The sequence below is a fragment of the Amia ocellicauda genome, chromosome 8 (genome assembly GCF_036373705.1).
Source record: "Amia ocellicauda isolate fAmiCal2 chromosome 8, fAmiCal2.hap1, whole genome shotgun sequence".
In the NCBI taxonomy this organism is placed as follows: Eukaryota; Metazoa; Chordata; class Actinopteri; order Amiiformes; family Amiidae; genus Amia; species Amia ocellicauda.
Window position 1 is genome coordinate 7,007,311 of NC_089857.1, and position 23,858 is coordinate 7,031,168.

The 23,858-nt window shown below is 45.5% G+C and overlaps 1 protein-coding gene across 2 annotated transcripts in view; it reads right to left on the reverse strand.

The window, feature by feature from the left end:
• LOC136755382 (drebrin) overlaps positions 1–23,858 on the reverse strand; it is a 50,902-nt gene that overhangs the window by 22,367 nt on the left and 4,677 nt on the right. The window contains exons 1-5 of one of the 2 annotated variants that reach the window (XM_066711931.1): positions 16,399–16,544; positions 7,475–7,530; positions 6,684–6,796; positions 4,471–4,545; positions 89–226 (exon numbers count right to left, since the gene is read on the reverse strand). In XM_066711931.1, coding sequence (XP_066568028.1) covers positions 89–226; positions 4,471–4,545; positions 6,684–6,695 — 225 coding nt within the window. In that variant the 5' untranslated portion in view covers positions 6,696–6,796; positions 7,475–7,530; positions 16,399–16,544. Of the gene's footprint in view, positions 1–88; positions 227–4,470; positions 4,546–6,683; positions 6,797–7,474; positions 7,531–16,398; positions 16,545–23,858 lie in introns of those variants that run through there. The other variant, XM_066711930.1, reaches the window with a different exon arrangement.

Below are 23,858 nucleotides of genomic sequence, written 5' to 3' on the forward strand. Positions count from 1 at the left end.
TACAACTGCATAACTATAATACGGTCATGCCAATATTCTAACAATGCATCTCTGAGCCTGACCAAACCAGATTTGACTTGATGCTCACCACCGCCTCCTTGGTGTCCACAGGGCACGACATTCTTCTCGCCCGCTCTGAAGGGGGTGCTATCTTACTGACCACAGATCCGATGGACTCCTCAGTCACGTCATCTGGCTTCTGGGCACTGACAAAGACATGGGCTTCCTGTAGGAGACAGGAGAGACACAGTGAGAGAGGGAGAGAGAGGAAGACAAAGGGTGGAGTCCCGCCACTTGAAAGTCCGTGTCAGGAGGGGCAGGAAAACAGAATATTTATTGAGGAAATTATAGACTGATTGACATTTATCAGGATTTGATATACGCCACTGCAGATATAGAAAATTGTCCTTGTTTAATGATTCTTCTACCCTTCAAACACTTCTGATTTTGTCTACCCCAGGCTTGCCAAACCACGGCCACAGACTCTCATTATATCTGATAGGAGTGTACACACAGGAAGCGCTGTCTTTCTTGCTTAATTACTTCCTCCTTCCATCCCTCTTTCTCTCCTTGCGTCTCAGGGTGAGGCCGGTAATGACAGGCTCCAGGGAACAGGGGATGCATTAGCACCAGTCCTTGTCAACACCGCATGTTTTGTGTTTCAGATGACAAGGTGCACTCACGGTAATGGCTGGGTGGGATAAACTAATCAGGGTGCATCAGGGAGGGAGAAAGCGGCTTCATTCATTCACTGTCAACCACCCCCAGCCTCCAGCTTTGACAGGACTGACTGAGCTATTAAAGGAACAGCCCCGGGGCCAACAAACACGCTCACACACGCAGATACCCTGAGACTGGCAATGGGAACCGTAGGCATGCTGACACTATTTACTCGCTACACTGTGTGAGACTGATGAAGCTAAAAACTGTTCTAACTAACTAAGGAAAGAGAAGCCACAAACTTTTTGGGATAGATTTCCACAGAGCCTGATATCAGCTTAATATACAACAAAATGATCACAGCTCCCACTTAATGGAAGTCAAAATGTGGCACGTTGCCTTGATCTGGTCCAAGTCCAGTCAAAAGCAATCCAGTCCAACTAAGTTTCATCCAGCTCACTTCAGTGTCAATTCAGTTCACATCTAGCCTTTAAAGAGAGCTGAGGATTTGGAGGCATTATGCAAAACCGGGCAGGATGACACTGCAATCTTCCAAGCAGCCACCTGCGACTCAAGAGTCCAAACCTCAGCACTCAGCAATCGACACTGTCTTGGCATTATAAAGTGCTGCCTCCTGCAAGTTTTGAAAGGCCTGCCAAGCAAGCTTGACATTACAAACAGAACCGGAGCAAAAACCAACACATTGACAGTGTCTGACACATTGATGGCAGCACCAGAGCAGCACAATTCCAGCACGCTAGTTCAGGCAGAGACAGAAGTGCTGACTACGACAGAAGGATCTGAAGTGCGTTTTGAAGTGTTGAGCCAACGTTTCTTGGCCGTGCAGCCAGGATGACTCATGTGCGTGTCTGGACTCCACTCCCAGGTACAGGGACGGAGTGCAGAGCAGATTCATGACACTCTGGAACTGCATGTCTTGAACAGGTCCACCAGGGGGCAGCACAGGCACGAGTGGATGCTGTGAGATCTAGCAGGCTGGGGTTACTCCACCTCCACAGGGGCACTGAGGAGCACAAATACTATGCACTATCACTTAAAGCAGGTCAAGGATTGGCTATTTAAAATAACATCTTATGAGGGCATCTCCAGAAAAGCCTTGCTGCATTATTAATATCAAGACAACAGCAATTTCTGCATTAGTCAACTGAAACAGACTTGGACTAGTTTATTTTCCACCTGTTGCCCAACAGAACTGATTTTGCCAACTGAATTATTAATTGACAATATAACTGGTATATTACAGATTTGTAATTTGATGCCAATTGAAATTGGGCCATGACAACAGATAGTCTTACTGCATTATGCTGAATTAAAAAACGACTGTGTGCCAACAGCCAATCAGCTTCCTGGAAGGGTGAAATGCCCAAGTCTAAATTCAACAGAATTAAACTAATAAATCAATATGTGCATATACCGGCTTAGCAAAAAATACACCAACCACTGTATAAGAGCAACAACTATTCAGCTACTTCCTGACGCTGGTATGGAGACAATCATGTCAGAGATGGGACACCGCAATGAAAGCTCAATTCGCAGCTACTGGACAGCAAATTCACAGGAAAGACCCAATCGGTCCACAGTTTTAACTTCAGCAGGATCCAAATGTCACTGCATCAAAACCAGCCAGTCAAAGTGCTGCACTGTTTCAGCTCCAGCCAATCCGCTCCCTGCAGCTTGAGTGAAGCCCCGCCTCCAGCAACAGACTGTTCAGAAACTGTAACGATACCAGATTAACTATAAGAAAGTAACCACTCAACAGTAATTAAAATGAATAAGGATATATTTTAGTCAAATAAGAATAATTTTCTGTATGTGTATGTCATTTTTTAATTTTAGATTAAGTTAGGAACTATTTTTCTCAGAGGAAGGTTACTGGACAAAATATCACAATATCAAGTTAAATAAAGGTTTTTAAATTCATGAAGTTAATAAATAAAGACTTTCCAATAGCAATAGAGCCTCACCTTCGACTCGGGACGCATAACTCCAGTCACTGTCATCCATCAAACGTTAGAGCCTACATCGCTTAAAGAGAACATTGACATTCTGAAGGTTTGGACTTGAGCATTCTCAGAACATCCACTAAAAACTCTTTTTCCAGAATATACTGCAGAAGGGAAACAAGTGGGCAGCTAGTGAACTGGTATGAACTTCCTGTCAGTTGCCCTAGGGCACAATTGTGAGGCAATTCGGGCCTGTAAATTATGCAAGCAGTGCGGGAGCCCAGTACCGGTGAAAGCATTTGTTGCGTTAGGTGCTCCAGCTCTGAAGAAAACCACTTTTGTAACTCAGTGCCAGAATAAATAGCATTTCTGAGAAAGTGCTCATTAAACCGGGTTGTTGCTTACAAGGAACAAGTAACAACAGAAATAATTTTAGCTTCTCACAGCCTTTCGCAACTGAAGAGCTCGTGAGAGCGAGATGGTGGCGATGACTCAGGGCAAGTGGCTTCAATCAGTGGGAACGGAGATCTTACGTGACAGCACTGCCGGGAAAGGTCTACTGTGGTGCTCAGGACCAGGTATGTGCAGGGAGGCTGGCTATCTCAGAGGATCTCTCTACAAACTCGGCTAAACGGTTTCCAAATCTCCGTTTTAATCTGTGTTGTGCTGAAAGCAGAGAGTGACCGCACATGCCAAAAACCCATCAAATACTTTTATTATTTAAATGAAAATGATATAGGGCTTTTGCAGTGTGCACTTATCTCTCTACTTTATGCTTTGGGTCTTTAAGCTCACCCATTTTTATTATATTTGTTGCATGAACTTTTCTTATGGTAATTGGTGTTGTGCCGACAGGTTTTTAATAATATACAAGCCATTGATTCCTATTGTGACAGCTGTGCGTTTTCTTTCAGGGTCTTCTCACAATCCAGCTCATCTGACCTTGAACCAGAACCTCCATCACTCCTCATCAGCATCAATCACAGGACTCTGCCTGAGGAAAGAGCCCTGGGGCCCAATCACGGAGCTCTGAACTTCAACTACTGCTTTATCTCAAACACACACATATATACACACTTATACGCACAAACACACACCCTCACAACAGGCTATGCTGTTCAGTGTCGCTCGCTTAGCTTTCAGGAATCTTCACATCGTTCTCTCCCTCTCTCCTTCCCAGACAGAGCCGCAGACAACTTCCTCATACCGCTTCAAAGCAATAACGAAAGACCTGCCGTCTCCTTCCCCGTCCGAGTATTTATTTTGCGTGGTTGGACAGCTTTGTTCTCAGCACACAATCCTAATGACAATCATGAGTGGCTGCAGGAACCAGCGATCTGAGAGGACAGGACACAGCAGGGAAACTCAAGAGGCGGAAATGGGAACAAATAAGAGCAGCCCAGCTTAAGCACGGCACCAGCACTTTAAGAGGATAAAGTAGAACCCAAACAAACTGACAGATGAAAACAAACAAGGCTTTTTTCCTTGGCTGGGGTTGTGAGGGGAGAGTCCAGGAGTCTCTGAGGACCCTCTGTGTAAACTGACACACTCTCTCTCTAGGGGAGATCTTACACAGCTCCAGAAACCAGGCACAACCTTGACCATGAAACACCACCACTGCTGTATATGGCCAAAAACTCAACAATAAAACCACAAAAACCACCTCAGAAGGCCCTACAGAGCACTGCCCTTCCCTAGTGGCACCCATTCGAAGCTGCATGGCTCATATCTGTGCTCATAAACATGAACCCAAATGAGGTGCCTCTTCCCCAGGAATTCCCCAGGATGCATCCCACAGAGAGAGCAGAGTGAGAGAAGACCAGACAGGAGCATTTCTTTATCTTACCTTGAAAAAGGCCTTGATCGCGGGCACATGACTGGCACACTCCGACCTGCGGGGCTCCTGCACTTCCTCGCCAACCTGCACCAACACACAGAAGCAGCAAGGTCAATAACACTGCCCAGTCTGTGTAGACCATCCTACCACACAGTTGGGTTAGTAAAGAGTCCTGTCTATATATTCAAATGCCCCCCCACCCCGACACCACATCATTGTGCTTCTCATAACCGTTTTCTGATAGAAACTGTAAAACGTACTTATACTAAGTATCCATTCATTCCCCTTCCCCACGTGCCCTCTCCTTCTGCCTTATGAAAGCAGTTTGAAAGCGCTATTGGAATAAACCATGTTAATTCCTTTTCACTAAGGCTCTTACTGTCTGATTAAGCCACTGAACACACCTGATTTTCAGTGCACATACCACATGGCCCCCTGCTGCAAGAAAACACTCCTGTTGGGATTCAACTCGGAGTCCTACTTGACATGGTAAGGAAATTGGTCACCTCCTTGCTGTGTTCAGAGTGTGTAAATGTGCACAAAGTGTGAAGAAGGGGAAATACAGCCCAGGTGCACAGAGGACTGAAAAAATAATATTTTCTCAGAGTCTTCTCATCACAGGAATATCTGATGACTGGGTTATGGGATGTTAGTGGTCCCAGCTGCCCATTGACATGATGGTTTATTCTACAGTGGTCAGACTGTGAAATGAGCTCATTTACTCAAGAGGTGATATCATGGGGTGTGGGTCACATGACATCAGGCCCCTGTGTGTGTGCGTCACAATAAAAACACACAACGTGGCATTGCCTATGAAATCATTGTCTTTTCCTGCCCTTCCCACATGATGCATAAAGAATTAGAAAGGTGCACTACTGAACTATTCTGTCGCCATATTCTTCCACCCTTCGAAAACCATCTTGATTTTGCTAACCATTTTGCCATGCTATGTTGAAGTAAGCTGTCCAGAAACATCCTTCCTGAGCTCATCAAGTCTGCCCTCAAACTTCACAGCACATTGGAGTCTTAAACTTCAGCACAGCAACAGCAGAGTAATTTCTGTGTTAAAAAACACACCCTGTCGTATTCCTAATAACAAAGCCTAGGTGGTCTTCTCATAGGTCATCGATTTGACTCCCAACCATATGTGACCCAGGAGAGCTAAGATAAGTAAGTCTTATGTCACAGGAGTAGCAATAAGTGCCATAAACGGTTCGGAGGCAAATTAATTTTCTGAAATGAATTAATTTTGTTTTACATTTTAGGTGCTTTGAAATGTCAAAATTGAACGGAGAGCATTGATTTTATGGGGGGGGGGGCTATTTAGCATAAAGTATAGTACTTTGTGATTTGCTAGTATAAAAAATGCAGTTTGTATACTCTATTCCACCCCATGGACATTAATTTACTTGAACCGACACAGAAAATCTATCAAACGATCTCGCCAAACGACCCTCATTATATGGGTATCAGCATACAGTGTGGAATTTCCTCTTTCTACCTACAAGATGCACTATATTAAAATCGATGTCTATAAGATTTCAGTCAATAAGAGCGCTGTAAGCAGGGGATGTCATATCTCATTTATGCATTAAGTTAGATCAGTGTTTTATAGTCTTTTTGACTAAGTCTGGACAAACCTGCCTCTTTGCGAATATAACCATTGCAGATGTCTGCCTGCTGGTTTTTGTCCCCTTTTTTGCGGCAGTTGCATATCTGTGGGTTTATATCATGCATATCAGAGAGAGAGAGAGACCCACAGACACACAGGAAGTTTTTAAGAGAGTGGGGGCTGCGGGTCAGCGGGGCAGTCTCCTCCTCCACAGCCTCCCTCCCTGACTGGCTACAGATGTGACCTCTGACTCCCTACTACATTCCAGCCAGCTGCCATGGAAACACACTGCGAGTCGGGAGTGAGGGGACGGGTCGCTCTGTGGCGGGAACAATCCCATCAGCACCCCTTTTAATGAAGGACCCTGGGGAGGAGGCCAGAGAAAAAGCCTGTCTGCTGAGTTAACACCCCCACCCCCAGCCCCAGCCCCACCCCCACAAACACACACATACACACACACACACACACACACACACACACACCTACCAATAATCTTACTACTCAATACCCCCAGTACCCACTGAACAAATGGTGAACACCCTGCAATCCCTACATTCATGTAAACCCATTTCACCCATAGTGTCCTTACGGTGAGCTGGTCGGCACTCACCCAGTTGATCATGACAATGCGTGGCTGTCCAGAGCCTGGTGCGGTCACCTGGCACAGCCCATACAGAGGACGACCCACATGGAACTTTGCTGCCAACTCAGCCACTCCGCCTGCTGGAGTAGAGACAGAGGGAGAGGGAGGGCAGAGATTTGAATAACAGAATAAGTGAGAGGAGAGAACATTTGTTTAACATTCCTCTATATAACAAAAAAATAAAAACACTCCCTGGCAATTGTCCTGCACATGTTTCTTTTATGAGAATATGCTGATGTGAGGGGTCAGAGCAGGGCTGGACCACCCTGGTCCTGGAGAGACACCCAGTGTCTTCTGGTTATGTTGTTGTCGTTGTTGTTGTTGTTGTTGTTGTTGTATCAAAAACCAATGACTACGTGGAGTTGGTCAAAATTACATAAATAAATACATAGATAAAAGCTCTGCAGTGATTGAGAATTTAGAGAGGCCTGTAAAACCTGTACTGTGGCCCTCCAGAACCAGGGTGGCCACCCCTCTTATGAGCATCCAATCCTAAAGTGTGGTCCTGGGGGCCTCTGATGGGCCTTAGAGACAGATCCCCAGAAAGGCCTGGTAACAGCTCACACCAGCGCAGACAGGCCGATCAAATCAAACACCACAATCCATAACTAGACCTGCACTCACCAACAGAAATGCATTGACATGGCGTCTTAAGAATCTGTTATAATTTCTTCATTTAAACAAAAATGTCTATACTGTATTTATGTCAGGTGGAACCAGGGGGGTGACAGTGGGAAGTTTGGGGAGCTCAGTCCTACCTCCTGAATCGCACAGTTTGAGGTTGTTGGTCGCTCCATCGTAGGTGAACAGAGCCCTGGAGGAGAGAGAGACACGGGTGGTTACTGATGAGCAGCTGGACTCCAATACCAAGGCTTTTGCAAGTTTACCCTGGTAAATTTTCCATAGGATTCTTACATGGTTGTTCCATACTTTAACAGTGGTCTCCTATGGGTTTGACAAGCCTTCACTGTGTTTTACTACACTCTACCATGACTAGATCACAGTCTATCACAGCAAAAATGCCTTTGAAATATTGGAATAATGGAAAACGTGCACGGTCCAATCAGTATGGTCTTCACCTCCACTCCCCGGGCCTGGCACGGTGACTCACGGCCAAGAGCACCTGGGTTTACAGATTGTGTTACTTTCCAAACTAAACGTTACTTCACTGCAGGGTTTGGGATGAACCTGTCTGACGGCTTCCTGGAGCCAACTGCGTGTCCCGGCTAGCACTTATTTCTAGGGGGACGGTAAAGCTAGACGCTACTTTGAAATTAGTTTCTGAATTTGGGGAATTGCAGCTGCCCTGAATAAGGTCATTATAGTGCCCTTTAGTAGGAGTTACATCTTGGATAAGAAAGAGATAAACGAGTCTCACGCACACAGTGGCAGAAGACACAGTGATGCGGACACTATCACACTGTAATATCATGGGAAACTCTTGATAGCATGTACTCAACACATTAATCCATCTAATTAAGCAGACTTAAGATCTGGGGTTGGCTAAGCAGCTAGGGTATAGCATGTCACTCGGCCTGTACAAATACAAACTAAATAACAATGCATGGTTAACCATACTGTATTGTGACACAGACTGTACTATGTACCAATCTGGGGACCGCCCTGACATTGTATACAGGCCCTGTTTAGAAGCCTGACCTATAATCCAGATTCTGCCGAGAAGCCCGACACCGATTCCCGACCCCATAGAAAGCCCAAGACTTCTTTATTTTCACTAAGACTTGGCTCAGAGATTCAGATCTCTCCCGGGCAAACAGCAGTATGGACGTCCGTACAGAATTCAAAGCAGCAAACTATAAAACTCTTCGATTGGACACAAAATCTGCTGACAACAAAAACCTTGCTCGACTCGTTTTCAAGTTCGAGAAGATTCACTGCAAGTTGCAGTTGCATGTTTATGTCGCCTGCTCTTGCTCTAGAACTAGAAGCAGAGAACAACACTGTGCTATGCTGATTTAGGGTCTCTGCGCACCTTTACCACGGCCACAGTGCACACATTCCACCCACCCTCTATTTTTCGGCTTGTTTTGTGTTTTTCGTATGCACAGGCAGGATAGGATAGCTTTCCCCCCACAGTAAATACAAAAGCGGATAAACGCAACTCTTTAAAAACAGTGCTGGCTACACAAAAAGTTGCAAATCCCCCTGCTCACGTGTTCCCTTTCTCTCGCTGAATCCCTAATCCATAGCTCCCCTGCCCTGCCAGCCCCTCCGGCACAGGCAGGCGTGTTGCCACTGGTCTGGTGCTTTTGCAAGAAGTCTATCAGAGATGCACAACTCAGCAGGGGTAAAAAAAAATCAAATCAAATAAAAAAAGCATATCAAAAAAACATTTAACACCGGGCTGCATGCAGCAGGCAACAGATTTACGATGGGAACCCGGTAAATCTTTCACCATGGACTATCAATTTCCATATCCCCACTCCCTAATAGGCCACTCTGGTGGGTGCAAAGAGATGGCAACCAGGAGACGAGTCTGTACAGAAATAATTAACTGTCTTCGGTAACCTGAGAATGTGCCTCCAGTGCTATGGACTCTCCACGTTAATAATTCAACAATAAAAAAAGATCACCTATCCAGTTGTTCTAAAGATCAGTACCGAAACCGGTCCCCTCTGCCCCCTTCCTGTCCCTTACACTCTGAGCTGGCATCACGGAGCAACACATCAACAGAGGCGTCTGTTCCAAGGCAAAACTGACAAAACTGACACTATAAAAAAAATGTTTTTAAGTAATTTCGCTTGGTAAGGCTGGACTGTATTAAAACGTTGACAAGTCCTTTATAAAATCTTTGACTGTTTTGCTATTTTAGCTCCTGCACAACACCACACAAGCTATTCAAAACACAACAGCCCTGAAATGAGCTTTTGCCATAACAGTTTACATCTGGCGCGCTAATGGACCATTTTATTCAATCAGCGTATTATTGTAGTCCAATTGTTTGCTGGGGAAAATATAATGCGGGGTTCATTAAAATGTGTATAATTAAGTAACAATATCGCCATTGTATTCTGATGCCCAAGACACAGCACAGTGACAGTCTAATTGCCATTTAAAATTAACTCATGACAAAGGTCTAATGATAGGCTGTAGGAATAATCAGTTTGCGCCCATGGTTTCACAGCGCATGCCCTGCCACTCTCCTTTTCTCCCTCACGGCCTCCTCTTGCCACCGTGTCTCCCAACAGCTTTACAGAGGGTTTCTGGAGAGACAGGTAAACAACACACTGTTTCAAGTCTGGGCTGCACACCGTTACAATCCCACTGCCAGCACATGTTTAAACGATGAAGAAATATAACAACATCAACAGAGAAGAAGCCCATACTTAGAGGCAAGTTTCTCAAACCTGTATCCTATAGTATTGTGTTAGTTCTCTGCAAAGCACAACTTGTGCACTGTTTTACAGCCCCTCTATGAAGGTGAATTGCTTTGCGTAATGGCAGCAGCCATATTTTAATGCCAATGATGGGGATGATGAAACTGACAGGAATTGGGGCAGCTCTGTGGGTGCCCACACTGCCAGTCTGATCCTCAGGGGTTATAATAATCCAGATCAGCCCGGAAACAAAGTTTTTTTTCTCAGTGTGTGCCACCGAGACAGGCTCACCCTTTTGTGAGTTGATGACAAGTGATGATACATCATGAAAGGGACAAAGGTGGCAGCACTGGGCAGACTGGATAATCTACAGAGGAACACTGTGCAGCAGCGTTTGTTCCATTTCTGCGTTTTGTGTTCAGTGAGAAGGATTGGAGGATCAGGAGGTGCGGGGAGTGGTTAAACCCTTTCAAAATATATGCACTGAGTTTGGGTGGATTAATGATCTTGTTTAATAGAAACTGTTTCTTTTTCCCAGACAGTCCTTGACACGTGCCTGGAGTTCTGAGATGTTCAGAGCCTGACAAGGCTCAGCCATAAGACTTCGGTATTATCTGCCAATGCCCTGCAATTAATTTATTGGCTCAGACCTCTGAAGAGCTTTCAGATGCATGCCTGTTCTTGATTAATATGTTGATTCAGGCTTTCAAGGGAATGGCTGTGGAAAGTTATAATGCAATCAATAGGAATTCAATGACATTGTTCATTTTTCGCATACAGTTTTTATAGGGAAGCGTTAGGAACTGGTTTGAAACAACACGCAAGTGTCACTAATCTTTACTGTGCCAACAACCAATTGCTGAAATTAAAACGCACACTCACAAATACACGCAACACACACAAGCACACATGAAAAATGTAAGACATGAAAAACGCATGCACCAACGCACAGACGCAAATGTGCAAACGCAAACACAGACGCAAAGCACTAACAACAACACACACACAGCCCAAGCTATTTGCTGCCAGCCTTATCCACTCCGGGCATGTTCAGTTCAAGCACGAGGTCAAGACAGCGCCGTCGCTGATCCCTTTGTGCCTGTGGAACGGCTGTGGGTTTGTGCGTCTCAGCGTTTTTTCCCTAATCCCCAGGAGCAGCCTTTTGCTGGGAAGAGTTCTCAGGACTAGATTCCAGGGCCTGGGATACAGCAGGAATGCAAGAGCAATACCATCTCGGCCAGCTCTGACTCAGGCCAAGTGCATAACACAACTTCAGTTACCCCGCAGTCATCCCCTTCCACGTTTAAGGTTGAAAGATTTTGCGTCCATTAACATATTGAAGTCAATACGTTAGTTAAGGGTAAAGCCACCATATTTAATACTGTACTTAAGCTGGTCAGTACTAAACTATTGGATGAGGAGCGGACACCCTCTGCCTCTCACGAGATAAAAAGCACGAGGAAGCAACACGAAAGCGAGGATGGGAGCCAGCTCTGTGGTGTGCGTGTGCCCACAGAGGCCACTGCCAGCGCTGAGCCCACTGCGGCCACACACAGCTGTATTTACACAGGGCCGATTGAGCAACTGCTCACAGGGAGGGGACGCTCCAAGACAAGGGTGCCCAGGGCACAGCATTATCATATATGCCACTGCAAGACAGCCTGGCTCCTGGCCCTGGAGGCATCTTATTAATTAATGACTCATTAAACCCATAAAAAAAGTCACAACTGGTCTCCCCTTTTGCACTGAAGCGTGGGAGCAGGGAGTGATTGATTTCATAAGGCTTTATGTAATGATATCAGTCACCTGCCAGTCCACCCAGTGCCCAGATGAAACAGTGCGCTATATGGACTAGTTATGCCCTAATACTGTATACTACAGCCAACTGGGACAGTACTGGTCAGTGCTGTAGCCAACGGAGAACATGGAGAAGATTACATTTCAGTACAAAATTGAAACATTTAATTCTCTCGAGTTCTACGTTCAGTTTCATTATTTATTTATTTTTCTTGGCCCACCTGCTATATCCATGCCTTCTGTAGTGGAATGATTGTGTGAGAGTGAGAGAGAGCAAAAGAGATCCTGAAAGAGAAAACTAGCTCAAATAAACTACTGTACTTTCACCAAACTGAAGAATACTCTGCAGTAGGGCCTGTCCTTACCATTGCTACAGACTGCCAGGGGGGCACTGCTTTGTAGAAGAATGAGCTTGGGACTTTGTTTGGCAGAAGCAACAGGATACTCTGAGCTGCTTTACTGTGCTTTTTAGTGCTATTGGTTGAACGGTTTATGTAAAAAAAAAAAAAAAATGCTCAATGAAAGAATGAAGCTCTCCCCAGTCGTGGAGCTAATAGGACCCAGGCATTGCTCAACAGCCTGGCTCCACCGCCCGCACCGAACAGCCCCAGTCTCGCTCACCACATGTGGAGTTCAGTCATGGGGCCCTAATGTTAAAAACAGCCCTGCTTCTGTAGCTGTGCTGCACTGAACTCGGCCCAGGACAGCAACATGCCAACACAAGACTAGTCAGGGAAAAAGAGAGGGAATCGAGTGGAAACAAGAAGGAAAAGAGAGACACAAAGACAGAGATGTCAGAGAGAGTATGACATAGAAGACGGGGGAGAGGGGCGGAGGGAGAGAGAGGTAAGGACATAGAAAGAGAAGGAGAGGGAGAGGGCCGCCAAGGGGTGTGGAGGGAGAGAAAAAGAAACTGAAGCAGAGAACAAGAGCAGAAGGAGGAGGGGAAATACAGGGGGACAGATGTTAGAAAAAGACACTGTTGAGTAAGAGAGGAGGAGGGGTGCGGAGAGCAGTGAGTTTTCACCGTCGGCCTGCAGGCTCGGGCTAATGATAGCTGTGGTTTTATTGTGGAGCGGTTAACGAGCAGCATTTACCTGCCTGCCAAAAAGATTGCAGCAAACTAGCTAACCTCAGAACCGCAGAGCAGTCAGAATTAAGTGGCGGCAGAAATGCAGCCCACACAGCCATAGAATTGAACCCCTTTTGAATATTTGGGGACAGACAGACATAAATACACACACACACACACGTGCAAGGCAGAGGAGATAATATAACACAGGATGCAACACCAAGCATAAAAGGAAGTAGACACAAGCACTGGGGTTTTTTGCAGCCTGTGCCCCAGACACTCATCCAAAAGGCTCAGATTTACACCCCAGGTGAGGGAGTCTGGGAGAAAACTGGGCAATTCCACTGCATTGGTGGAGCTCAGGTTTAAGAGGCCTTCATGAGACAATATTTTTCCATCAAGCCTGTGTAAACGTAATCAATGCGAACGGCCAATGCGCATGCAATGACATTTAAAAATAAATAAACGCATGCATAAATACATCATTCAATAAATAAATACATAAATCAAATTGTACTGCCGGTCCCCCGCTCTCTTTCCCTTCAGTCCTCCACCAGTCCAGTCTCAAGACTGTAATGAATCATATTTGCTGGCTGAGTGAGGCCTGACCTGGGGCCCAGGCTGCTATTTATAGGCAGCTGTCGGAGCCGAGTAGCGAGACATTACACCTCACTTCCTTTAGCACTCTCCGCTCACCAAACATGGCAAAAACCACAGCTTTTTGTTATCGTTCTTTTCTTTTGATATGGAACAGACAGCAGTAACCTATCCACGCACTCTGACATTGACACTCTCATACACTCCCGACTCACAGCAGCCCTGCCATTCCTCAAAAGAGAGAGGGAAGGAATGAATGGAGAAAAGGAGGAGAAACAGAGCCCATAACTGCCACATGCCTTCATAATGAATTCTAGTGTATTTCATGAATCCAGTAGCTTTCACTTTATTACCAAGCTCTTTGAGGAAATATTCTAGATTTTAGATATATGCCTCCCATCCCATTCCCATCTCCAATAGGCCTCTCCCACTGCCTGGACCAAGTCCTAGACTCTAAGGAATCTACAGATTTGATGGCGGCTGAGAAGGGCCAAAAACAATGGAGTCTTGTGGCCAGTATCCCTCAGTCAGGAGGAAGGCGTTGTGTTTATGAGACAGCCTGCCCTGCTCATTAAGGCAGGTAGAGGGGGAATGGGGGCTGTGACTCACGCGCTCGGGGCAGCAGTGCCTGGGGTATTTGGCTGAGGCTCAGCTTATTACGGGCACGCTCACACTGGGCCGTCGGGTAGCCCCTGACACTTGCAGGACTGTAATCTGCCATGAGGGACGACCCAGAGCGAGCGCAGACCACAGCTGGGGTCAAGGCATGGGTTTCTAGAGCTGCAGTGTGTTTGTGCAGGCGTGTGTGTGTTTGTGTGACCTGGAATCACCCGCCAGTTGGACATCTTCACCCTGTAGAGCACTCTTGCCTGCTCCTCCAGGCTAAATTAACCACAGAGAGCTGCCCAGTGTGGTGGAACACTTCCAATATGACTTAGGCCTGGAAGGCAATCTCCACTCTGACTCACTGCTGGACACACAGCTCAGTATTGAGAAGATGCTTTTAAATGACAAAAGCCAGCACTAAGGACGACTGCGGAAAAAACACTGAGCTACTGAGCACACTGCAGCCCAGAACTGCAACACAGAGCCAGAGAGAGAGAGAGAGAGAGAGAGAGAGAGAGAGAGAGAGAGAGAGAGAGAGAGAGAGAGATGGCGAGAAGGGGGAGGCAGTGAGGAAGGTAGATTGTTATAGTGCATGAGAAGGCTCCCTGGGGTGGCCATTACATCAGAGCAGCAGCTATTTGCGGAGCTGGAGAGGAATGGAGTGGTCCCAGACTTCCTGACAGGGGACTGTGAGGGCAGAGAGAGCATGCCAGAGGGGCTCAGTCAGGGCTGAAGGCTGGGAACAGGACCGAGAGAGAGGGAGCAAAGAAGAGGGAGGGGATGGGGAAGGGGCTGTAGAGAGAAGAAAGGAAGGGGAGAAACACAGGAGAGGGAAGGAGAGGGAGTGAAGTAAAAAAAAAGAGAGAGGGGGGAGAGAAAAGGGGAGGTTAAAAAGAGCAAGGGAATGAGGGTGGAAAGAAAGAAAGTCTGTGCAAGAGCAAAAGAGAGAGAGAGGGGTGGGGGGTGACTGAGGAATGAGAAGACAGAGAGAAGGCCAAACAAGAGGGAGAGATGAAGCAAAGCTGGCGAGAGGGAGGGAGGGAGGGAGGGAGGAGAGGATGGAATGCGAGAGGGAGAAACGGAAACTTTAGCTTCTCCGGTTCGATGAAAAATGACAAACAAAACCAGTACAGAAAACAAAAGTATAAATAACAACAGACTGGATGGATAGGGTGGGCAGTCAAATTGTGAGGGGAATTAGAAAAAGGGAGAGGGGAAATCAAATTGAGAGAGGGAGAGTTGGGACAGAGGCTGGAGGTGTCAAGACTGTGACAGCAAAAGAGGAAGGGAAGAGGCAGCAGGACAGAGTTTAACAGAATGTACTCCTTCTCTCTCTCTCTACTTTTCTCTCCCTCATGCTTTGCACATTGTCAGTTTACTGTATTATGCACTAAGTCAGTCAGTGTGTCTGTTTATCTCCCCCTCCCACCCCCTTCTTTCTCTCTCTCTCACGTCGCACAACACATCTGGGTCTGATTCGGCTGCTATGTGTCCAGTCAGGACTTGGCAGGAAGTGTGTGGGGGAAGAGGATTGGGGTGACACCAGATGTCTGCAGCTCACTAGTGAAGCATGAGCCTCTACAGTCTTTGCACCACCAATAAAGTTCCCCCATTCTGTTTCTATAAGCACATGCATATATATTTATTTTCATACGTATTTGCCTGTTTAGTAATGCAGCACAACAGACAGTAACATAAGATGGAATGACAGCAAAAACATTACATCAGACATCAGATATTGGATAATATTCGTTATCCTAACGAATACCACCATAATGCTTAATCGCTAACTTTACGCATGGGGAAGTTACTTTTTTAAGCAGCCATTAACGCTGACAGTTACGATGTGGTAAGGGCATTGCTGTGTTGTGGCCCCTTTGTCACATGATAAGGATTAATTTACTGCCTGGGACTTTCAGATTTCAATTCCATGCTTTAATTAGTGAGCCGGTCACTGGCAATGCCCGTCAGCGAGTCTCGTGTAAGTGTTAACTGTACAGCCAGCTATTGAGGATGGTTTAGTTGCAATCTAATGACTTTTTTCGTTCCCTAATAAATGTTGACCATGAGAAGCAGAGTTTCCCACAGGGCAGAGGGTGGGGGTGCAGGGGACACGGACTTACAGTAAAGACAGTAGCCAAGGGAGCTTTTAAAGGCCATTAATTTCTCGTGAGGTATTTACAGCTTCTGTGCTCTATTACCCAGGAGATATACAAGCATGGTCTGCCAGGAATTGTTACAGCACTGATAAAAAGCACTCTATAAAACCTACCAGGGGAATAACTAGAATTAGCGGAGATTTCGATTCTCCAGCTGTTTCCCATTGCCAGTCGGGGGGGTGTTCTGCCCCCCACCGGGTCGGAGCACCTTCCTCAGCCTGGCAAGACCCCCTGGCGGACTCACACACAGGCGGCTGCCTGTAAACAACTAGAGGAAGAACTTTAAAAAAAAAAAAATTACGTTAAAGAAGCATGATGTGCACAGACAGCCAAGCTGTTTATTGGAGACCTGTTTTACACATGCCAGTAAATTAATCATCAATGGAGCTGTTGACTTTCAGGCAATAAGTGTTGTTTTTTTCAATAATAAAAAAAAAGTATTTCAGTAAAAGAAGAAGAATTAAAAAATAGAGCCAGACTGACAGTCCACACGGTCCAGTTTATAAGACAGGTAAATATCATGGCTTGAGGATGCTGGTTCCATCTCACAGACACCCCGAGTTCTAGTGACAGCTCTGGTACTGGACTGGACTGGACGGGGGTCTCTCTCCTGAACCTGCCTGCACTCTGATTGGTCCACTGGTTAACCAATCAGGGAGCACAGCCCCCACATTCTTGAGATTCCCCCATGCCTGTAAATCAGTCCAATGGTCTCCACTCAGACACACGTGGCGGGCTATATAAACGTCCATCGTACTTCCCCTTCTCCACACAGTTTGGGTTCAAGAAAACTGCGCCTACACTTTTGATACAGTATAATCTTGAACTGAACTGCCATTGTGGGCACAGCAGTACAGGGACAGCCAAAACACTGTGCGCGGTCAATGCCCTGGGAGACACTGTTCAAAGGGAGGTGGGCAGCAGGGGAGTGTGGGAGGGAGGGTCCAGCACTGATAAGGAACAGAGTAGAGGCCTTATAATCGGCCGAGCGTGGACAGCCTTCCGATCCGAGCGGAAACACTCCCAACCTCCTCTCATCTCTGTCTTTCCTAATGTAAACAGGAGGCGGCTTGTTTGATGACAAGCAGCCCAGGGGACATTGACCCTGCCCCAGCACAGCCGCCACAAGGGAATTCACTGCATTTTTCCCACTGTGCAGCAACAAGACCAATCCAAGGCTACCCCCCCTGAATACTGAAAAAGTTAACTATAAACCCAGTGACTCGGGGGTGGGGGGGAATGGATTCCTAAAGAGGGAAAACAAAATCCTCACACTGGGTCACCTAGCTCCTGAGGGACGGCATAGCACCCACACACCACACGGCCAAAACTCACAGGCTACACAAGTAAACCTAAACGGAAACACAGATTTAATAATTGTTTCAGGTTGTGTTTTAATCCCAAGGGGAATTCAACCCCCGATAATGTTGTAGTATAGGATTGAAAGCAATTATCCTAATCCAGGGAGCTTTGTGTTCATATTAAATTGCATGTCCCCAGGTTTCTGAAAATTCCCTCAGGCTCTTAATCCAGTTTAGTCAAACAACTTCAGATGAGAAAAATGTGCCCATGATGCAAAAAAAAAAAATTCTCTCTCTAGGTCAGTTAACGTCCATTGGCCGGATTCACACACTGACGTCCTTGTATGGAAAAAAAATATATTCTTAAATCCATCAGCCACTCAACCATTGAGAAATAAACATTTCATTTTGAAATGAGGTCAATTTGAAATATTGTGCATTTAGAATTACGGCCTATTTTTGTCCTTGGGTAAAAGCAAAAACCACAAACAAAAAAGTCTATCTATAACATCTTTTGGATTAGCCCTGATCAGATCTGATTGGTCAGCTGCGAAGGAATCAAACCAGTAGGGTGGGCATCCTCTACCCTGTACCCCGTGTTATGTGATTGAGTGTAGCGGGGGTGCAGGAGGTGAGGGAAAGGTGGGGGAGTGGGCGACGGGGGGGTGAGGCTGGGCTGTCAGACAGCAGCTCTGGAGTCAGGCGCTGAAGGGCAGTGTCGGCAGCACTCCTCTGGGACCGTCCAGGCATTTCCTGTCAAGGCTGCCCCTTGCTTCACTGCTTTTAATGAGGGGGAGGGCTGGTCCTCTGTCCCATCAGCCTCATTGTGGGGCAGCTGGCCAGTAACACAACTCTCTTCCCTACCAGCGCAACCACAGGCCAACACCCTCACCTGCACAGATAGCCATGGACATTTTCACACCCCCATTGGAAATACTGCCAGGGAATTAGAAATAAATCCCATGAGGCATTACATTTGAGTCACAGTGAAACATCACAGCGAAGGACATGTGAAATAGCAAGCAATGAAGCCGTACTACTGTAGCACAACAGGACGCGACATAACAGACCACAGAATATGCAAACTGTAGCCGACAACCTACGATACAAAGAACATTAATCTTTGTAATTCCCTCTTTTGAAAAAGCTGAACTTCCATGCCTGCCCTTAACGTAAGGAACAGGTTAATATAATGTAAGCAGCCAATGACTGACACTTATTGTAAATTTAAACAATGGGATGTCTAGCTAGTCTAGGCAGGGTCTGGATCGAAGCCCATGCCAGGTGCAGGATATTTGACTTGTTATTGTGAATAAAGCAGGCTACAGAGAAATACAGAGACACAATAGTATTTGCCTGCTGTCTGTTAATGTTGTGCCTGGAGGGGAGGCAACCACTATGCCTGGCCCTTAAGCCGTGGACCCCCAGAGATTTATTTTCTTCTAAAACAGTCCGTAATCCTGTAGGAGCTTTTGTTTCTCTCCTCTGTGCCTAATAGTTTATTTTTTCCTGTTGTGTTAATGACTATGATATATTGTTCTTTTATTCTGTGAAGCGCTTTGTGGCAAGCTTTGCGAAGGGGCGCTACACCAATTAAAAACTGCCTGATTGATTGATTGATTGATTGATTGAATAGATTTAATGTCTGTGCTTGTATTTCAGAGCGGATATCTCAGGGCCAGACAGTGTGAATGGGCCCAGACTATATAACTAGCCGCCAGGAATCCAAGCTTGTTTTCTGCACAGGATGTGTGTTCAGTTTTGAAAAACCGAGGGCTGTTTTTGTTTCGCATTGTCCCTCACGGCCAGCCGGTACATTCATTCATTGTACATCGGGATTGTAAATGAAGAGAGTGTTTCCTTCCTTCTGCAGTCTCTCCACAAATGGTCCCGGCTCCCTGCCACTGCGTCTTGCCTCTAAGGCTTCCCCCCACAACCCCGCACACTCTGATCTGTTCACGGAGGCTGGGAGGTCACTGCAGGACATACAGTTACAGTGTACAGTACTCCCGGCTTGGCTCGGTCTATCAGAGATGTGCAGTACAGTAACTGTGTGAAACTCTGCTAAAACAAACAGAGAAAAGTATATTTAGAATTCACAGCCTACCCCCCTCCTTCCCTACTGGTATGCGGTCTGTGAAGGATCTCAAGAGCTCTGGAGTTCTCCGGAATACTTAACCAAAGTGGAATGTAACAAAACATATCAGTCTTCCCCTACCAAGGGTAACTTACCATAGTTTAGTGCACAGAAGCATAATTTGCCTGACTCTCCAATACAGCATCGAGGTACAACATAAACAGAGGTATCCAGGCAGAATTACACAATTTTGTAAGGTAACTCCACCCCACACAGACACAGACACAGACACAGACACACACACAAACTCCATTCTCGTCTCTGACAGGCTCTGTTTCGTGTGACTCAGAGTATCCCTTTCCTGAAACTGACATTTTCTCTTTTGCCAAAGGCTTAGTGCAGGTGTATATGTTTGTATCCAACTTTCTTGTCCACTGCACAGAAACGGTAACTTAAGTCTTTAGTGTGGGTGGAGGAGAACGCACATCTCACAACCATAAAAAGACAACAAGAACAGAAGGACAGGCCAGGAGACTAATTACATGACTACTTCGGCCGCCACTCTCGGCTGCACAATAGGGGAAGAAACGCCCTCACTGACAGACACTGCTGCGGTGCTCAAAAGCTTGTTTTTAAGGACATTTGCCACTTTCTTCTCCGGTTACTGCAGGTAGCAGATACTTTCACCTGAATTTGGAAAGCTGGAGGCTGTGGCTTTGATGTGCCTTTGAGCCGTGGAGAAGACTCCACTTCAGCAAGGACTGCCTGAAAAACATCTGGGAACGCAGCCAGAACCTGCACTTTTATTTAAGGAAAACTGCACCCTCTTTTTAAAAGTGCGTTTTACAGCCCTGCCATAAAGGTTAGTTGCTTAATTGTGTCCTGCTGAAACACCCACAAGCCCCAAACAGCTTGGGCAGGGAGGGTTCGTTTGTTTTCCTCATCCCACACTTCCTTCCACCTGTTTGTGTTTTATTTGGATTCGTTTATTTTTCTTGCAGGGAAAGACAATTAAAAGTCAAATACCAGTGCCAGCCCAGCCCCCAGGGCATCATGGGTACATTTCTGCATATGGTCTGGGAAGGTCGTGATGTGGAGACAGGTTTCTTCACCCCCTTCTGTTATTTGTGATAGAGAGATTCCTTACGATTAGAAAACTCTTCACTTGAACTTTCTGTGACACAAACGTGGATCTTGTTCAGCCTGACCTCACAGCAGCTAAAAAGACAATAGCCCTTCGTCGTTACCCCCCCCCACTCCCTTCCCTGGCATTAGTGGACCCTCCATTTCCTGGGCATTGTTCTTGTCAGGCTTAGCCAGGACCTTGCTGGACAAAACTTAACTTACTGGTGAATTTTAACATCCGTAGTCCTTATGGTGTGGTGGGTTGTGAGTTACAGTTTGGTGCTTTTGTATTATCTTCTTATCTTCTTCAAACAAGTTAAAAAGTCTAATACCAGTCACACAAATGAGAAAAAAAAAACTGAACTCAAGCCCTCGGAACCTGACAGAACGGTATGCATACAGCGAACAAAACCTCAAACCACACAACAGTGCTTTCATTATATTTCAGGGTTGGGGTCAATTCCAATTTTTCCATTCCAATTCCATTTGCAATTATTTTCGCAACTCAGATCTGATTCCAGTAGAATCTATTATGCCAATGGTAAAAATAACTGGAATTGGAATTTGGAATGGGTCTGAAAAATTCTATTGGAATTGAAACATTGAAATTGACCACAATTACATTTAACTTGCGCTCAATACATCCAAAACACCAGAGAGATAACCAAAGTCTACAGACAGTGAGATTTTAACAGAACACTGTATACAGCTCTATAGGGTAGAGACAAGCTTGTGTTTCCAGGAAGTGTGCAGTTTTACTACATGTTAGGGCCTATATTTGACAAGTAATTTCTCTATACATCATAATCTTCTGTTTATTAGTATTTGCATTTCTTTGATCCTGCAGCACTTGTGAAATTGATTGAAAATACTATTTGCGTTCACACCCAAGTGCTCCAGAAAATGACAAATCGCAACTGACTCATTCTCCACTGGCTGCAGAGCACAAGCTCAAGTTAGGGTGTACATCAGGATACTCATTAGACTACCCTGTGCAAACAATTGCTTTCCGGTACGATTGCAAAATCTCCTCTTAATGCATTTCCCTTCTTGTCCTTTCTTTCATTTTTGTTTCGGTTTCACAAATTAAAGGAAAGGTCCCACTAGTTCTAAAATCACGTCCTTTGTTACCAGAAAAGATTACTTATACACTATAACAAAACAAAAAGATGCACAAAACCATGATTTTAGAACTAGTGGGACCTTTCCTTTAAAGGCCAGGATTAAATCGAAACCGGCCCATCGACTGCTGTGGCACGGTGGCATTTGGTTTTGCAGAGGCCTCTTAACTTCAATCAAATACTAGGCTTGGATATTGAGACTGGTGGTCAAGTCAAAGCTTTCATTCAACCCAGTTTAATATAACTGTAGGCAACTAAAATTTGTCTCTCATTAAACTTTTGACAGAGTTTAATCACATCTCCCTCTTGGCTGTCGTTTCCTCAAGCTCAGCACATTGCATTCCTCAAATCTCCTCCTATCCTTGAGCCCTAGACTAAGTCTGGCTGCTCTACTGATGTGGAAACAAGCTCTATGCATTCCTCCTGATATAAAACCATGGTAAAGCCACAGTAAATGCATGTGCAACTTTGAAAATCCTTCGGTACATTAACTAAGGTAAATGTCTTAAGGTTTATTCAATGCAAATCTTTGTGAACAAACCAAGCAGGGACAATACACTGATACGATTGCCCAAGAAAGCAATTCGAGGCGTGTGCATATTTTTTGATTCATTTGTTTTCTGTAGGAACGCCAAAACCGAGAGAGCTCAACGTCTCTGGCTTGTGATTCTGAAAAGCCTGGAGATCAAGTTTTTTTACCCCTTGTGTTAAATAAATAAATAAACGAGAATGGTTAGCTCATTGGTTATGGAGCCTGTCCCACGATACTGATACCATCTACTGCTTGAATGAGCGGTTATGCCAGCTTGTTTTGCCCATCGTGGGTTTCTTTTCATTTTCTCTGTTCCCTGTCTTTGACTTTGCTTTATTTTCCTCTGCTGCCACACGGACCCCGTCAATGCCACGCACCACAAGCTGGAGGACAGGTGATCAAATCAAGAATAAATAACCTGGCCAAATAATCACATGAAACACAAGGAAAGTGTGACGGTTCGTCCGGGGGCATCCCGTAAAAGATCACAAGATAACGTATCTCAGTCAACTTTTTTTGTACTCTCTTTATACTGTTTTGTTGTTGTTTTTTTCCTAACAATCATATTCTGTTCTGGTGCTATAAAACACTGAAGAGCACAATGATGAGGCCATATAACGAGACCAATTGTGCCATTGATATTCTGGCCGTGACTCAGATCTGCGTGCGAGACTGCGGGCTGTAGGCAGGCTGTGTTGGTGGTCAGATCGCAATCTACACTGGAGCTGGGGGTGACAGACACCCCCTCAGCCCTGTCGCCGTGTCAACAGTGCAGGGGCAACCTGTAGGGGAATGGCTGTGAAGTCTTTCACCTCCGTGTCCTGTGAACGCCCACCCAGACACGCTTGCATCACAGAGCCCTTTTTAATTTTATTTTTGATTTTAAACACAGTCAGTTCCCAGATCCTCCAGTACTCTCCCACATACACAGACCCGTATACAAATGAAAGACGGAGACTCAAGAAAGAACAGATAGGTTTGTCACTGTGGATTAAACCATGATGGTAGAGAGATGTAGGCAAGACTTTGAAGTGGGCAGACATTCTGTGGCAAATTAAATAAAGCACCAACTTCTATATTTAGCTGAAACTAAAAGGTTTGGAACAACTAGACAACTGATAAGCATCCTGCAGATGGAGAGAGTGAATAGGATGCTTTGGTGCGTTGTATAGAGGGTACAATACAACTCAAGAGACTCATAATGAAACTTTGCAAAGCTCTGGTTACACCCATATGTGCAGGAATGCATACAGTCTAATTTCTTTACTGGATTACTCACAACATAACGTGAATTGTCCTGCAACTGGTATTGGTTTTCCAGTTTTAATGTACTTTACTACACTGGATCATAAATAACTACTAAGTCTACTAAGGCATGGTATTCCCTTGGCAGTGTAGGCATGTTGAACACATAGCA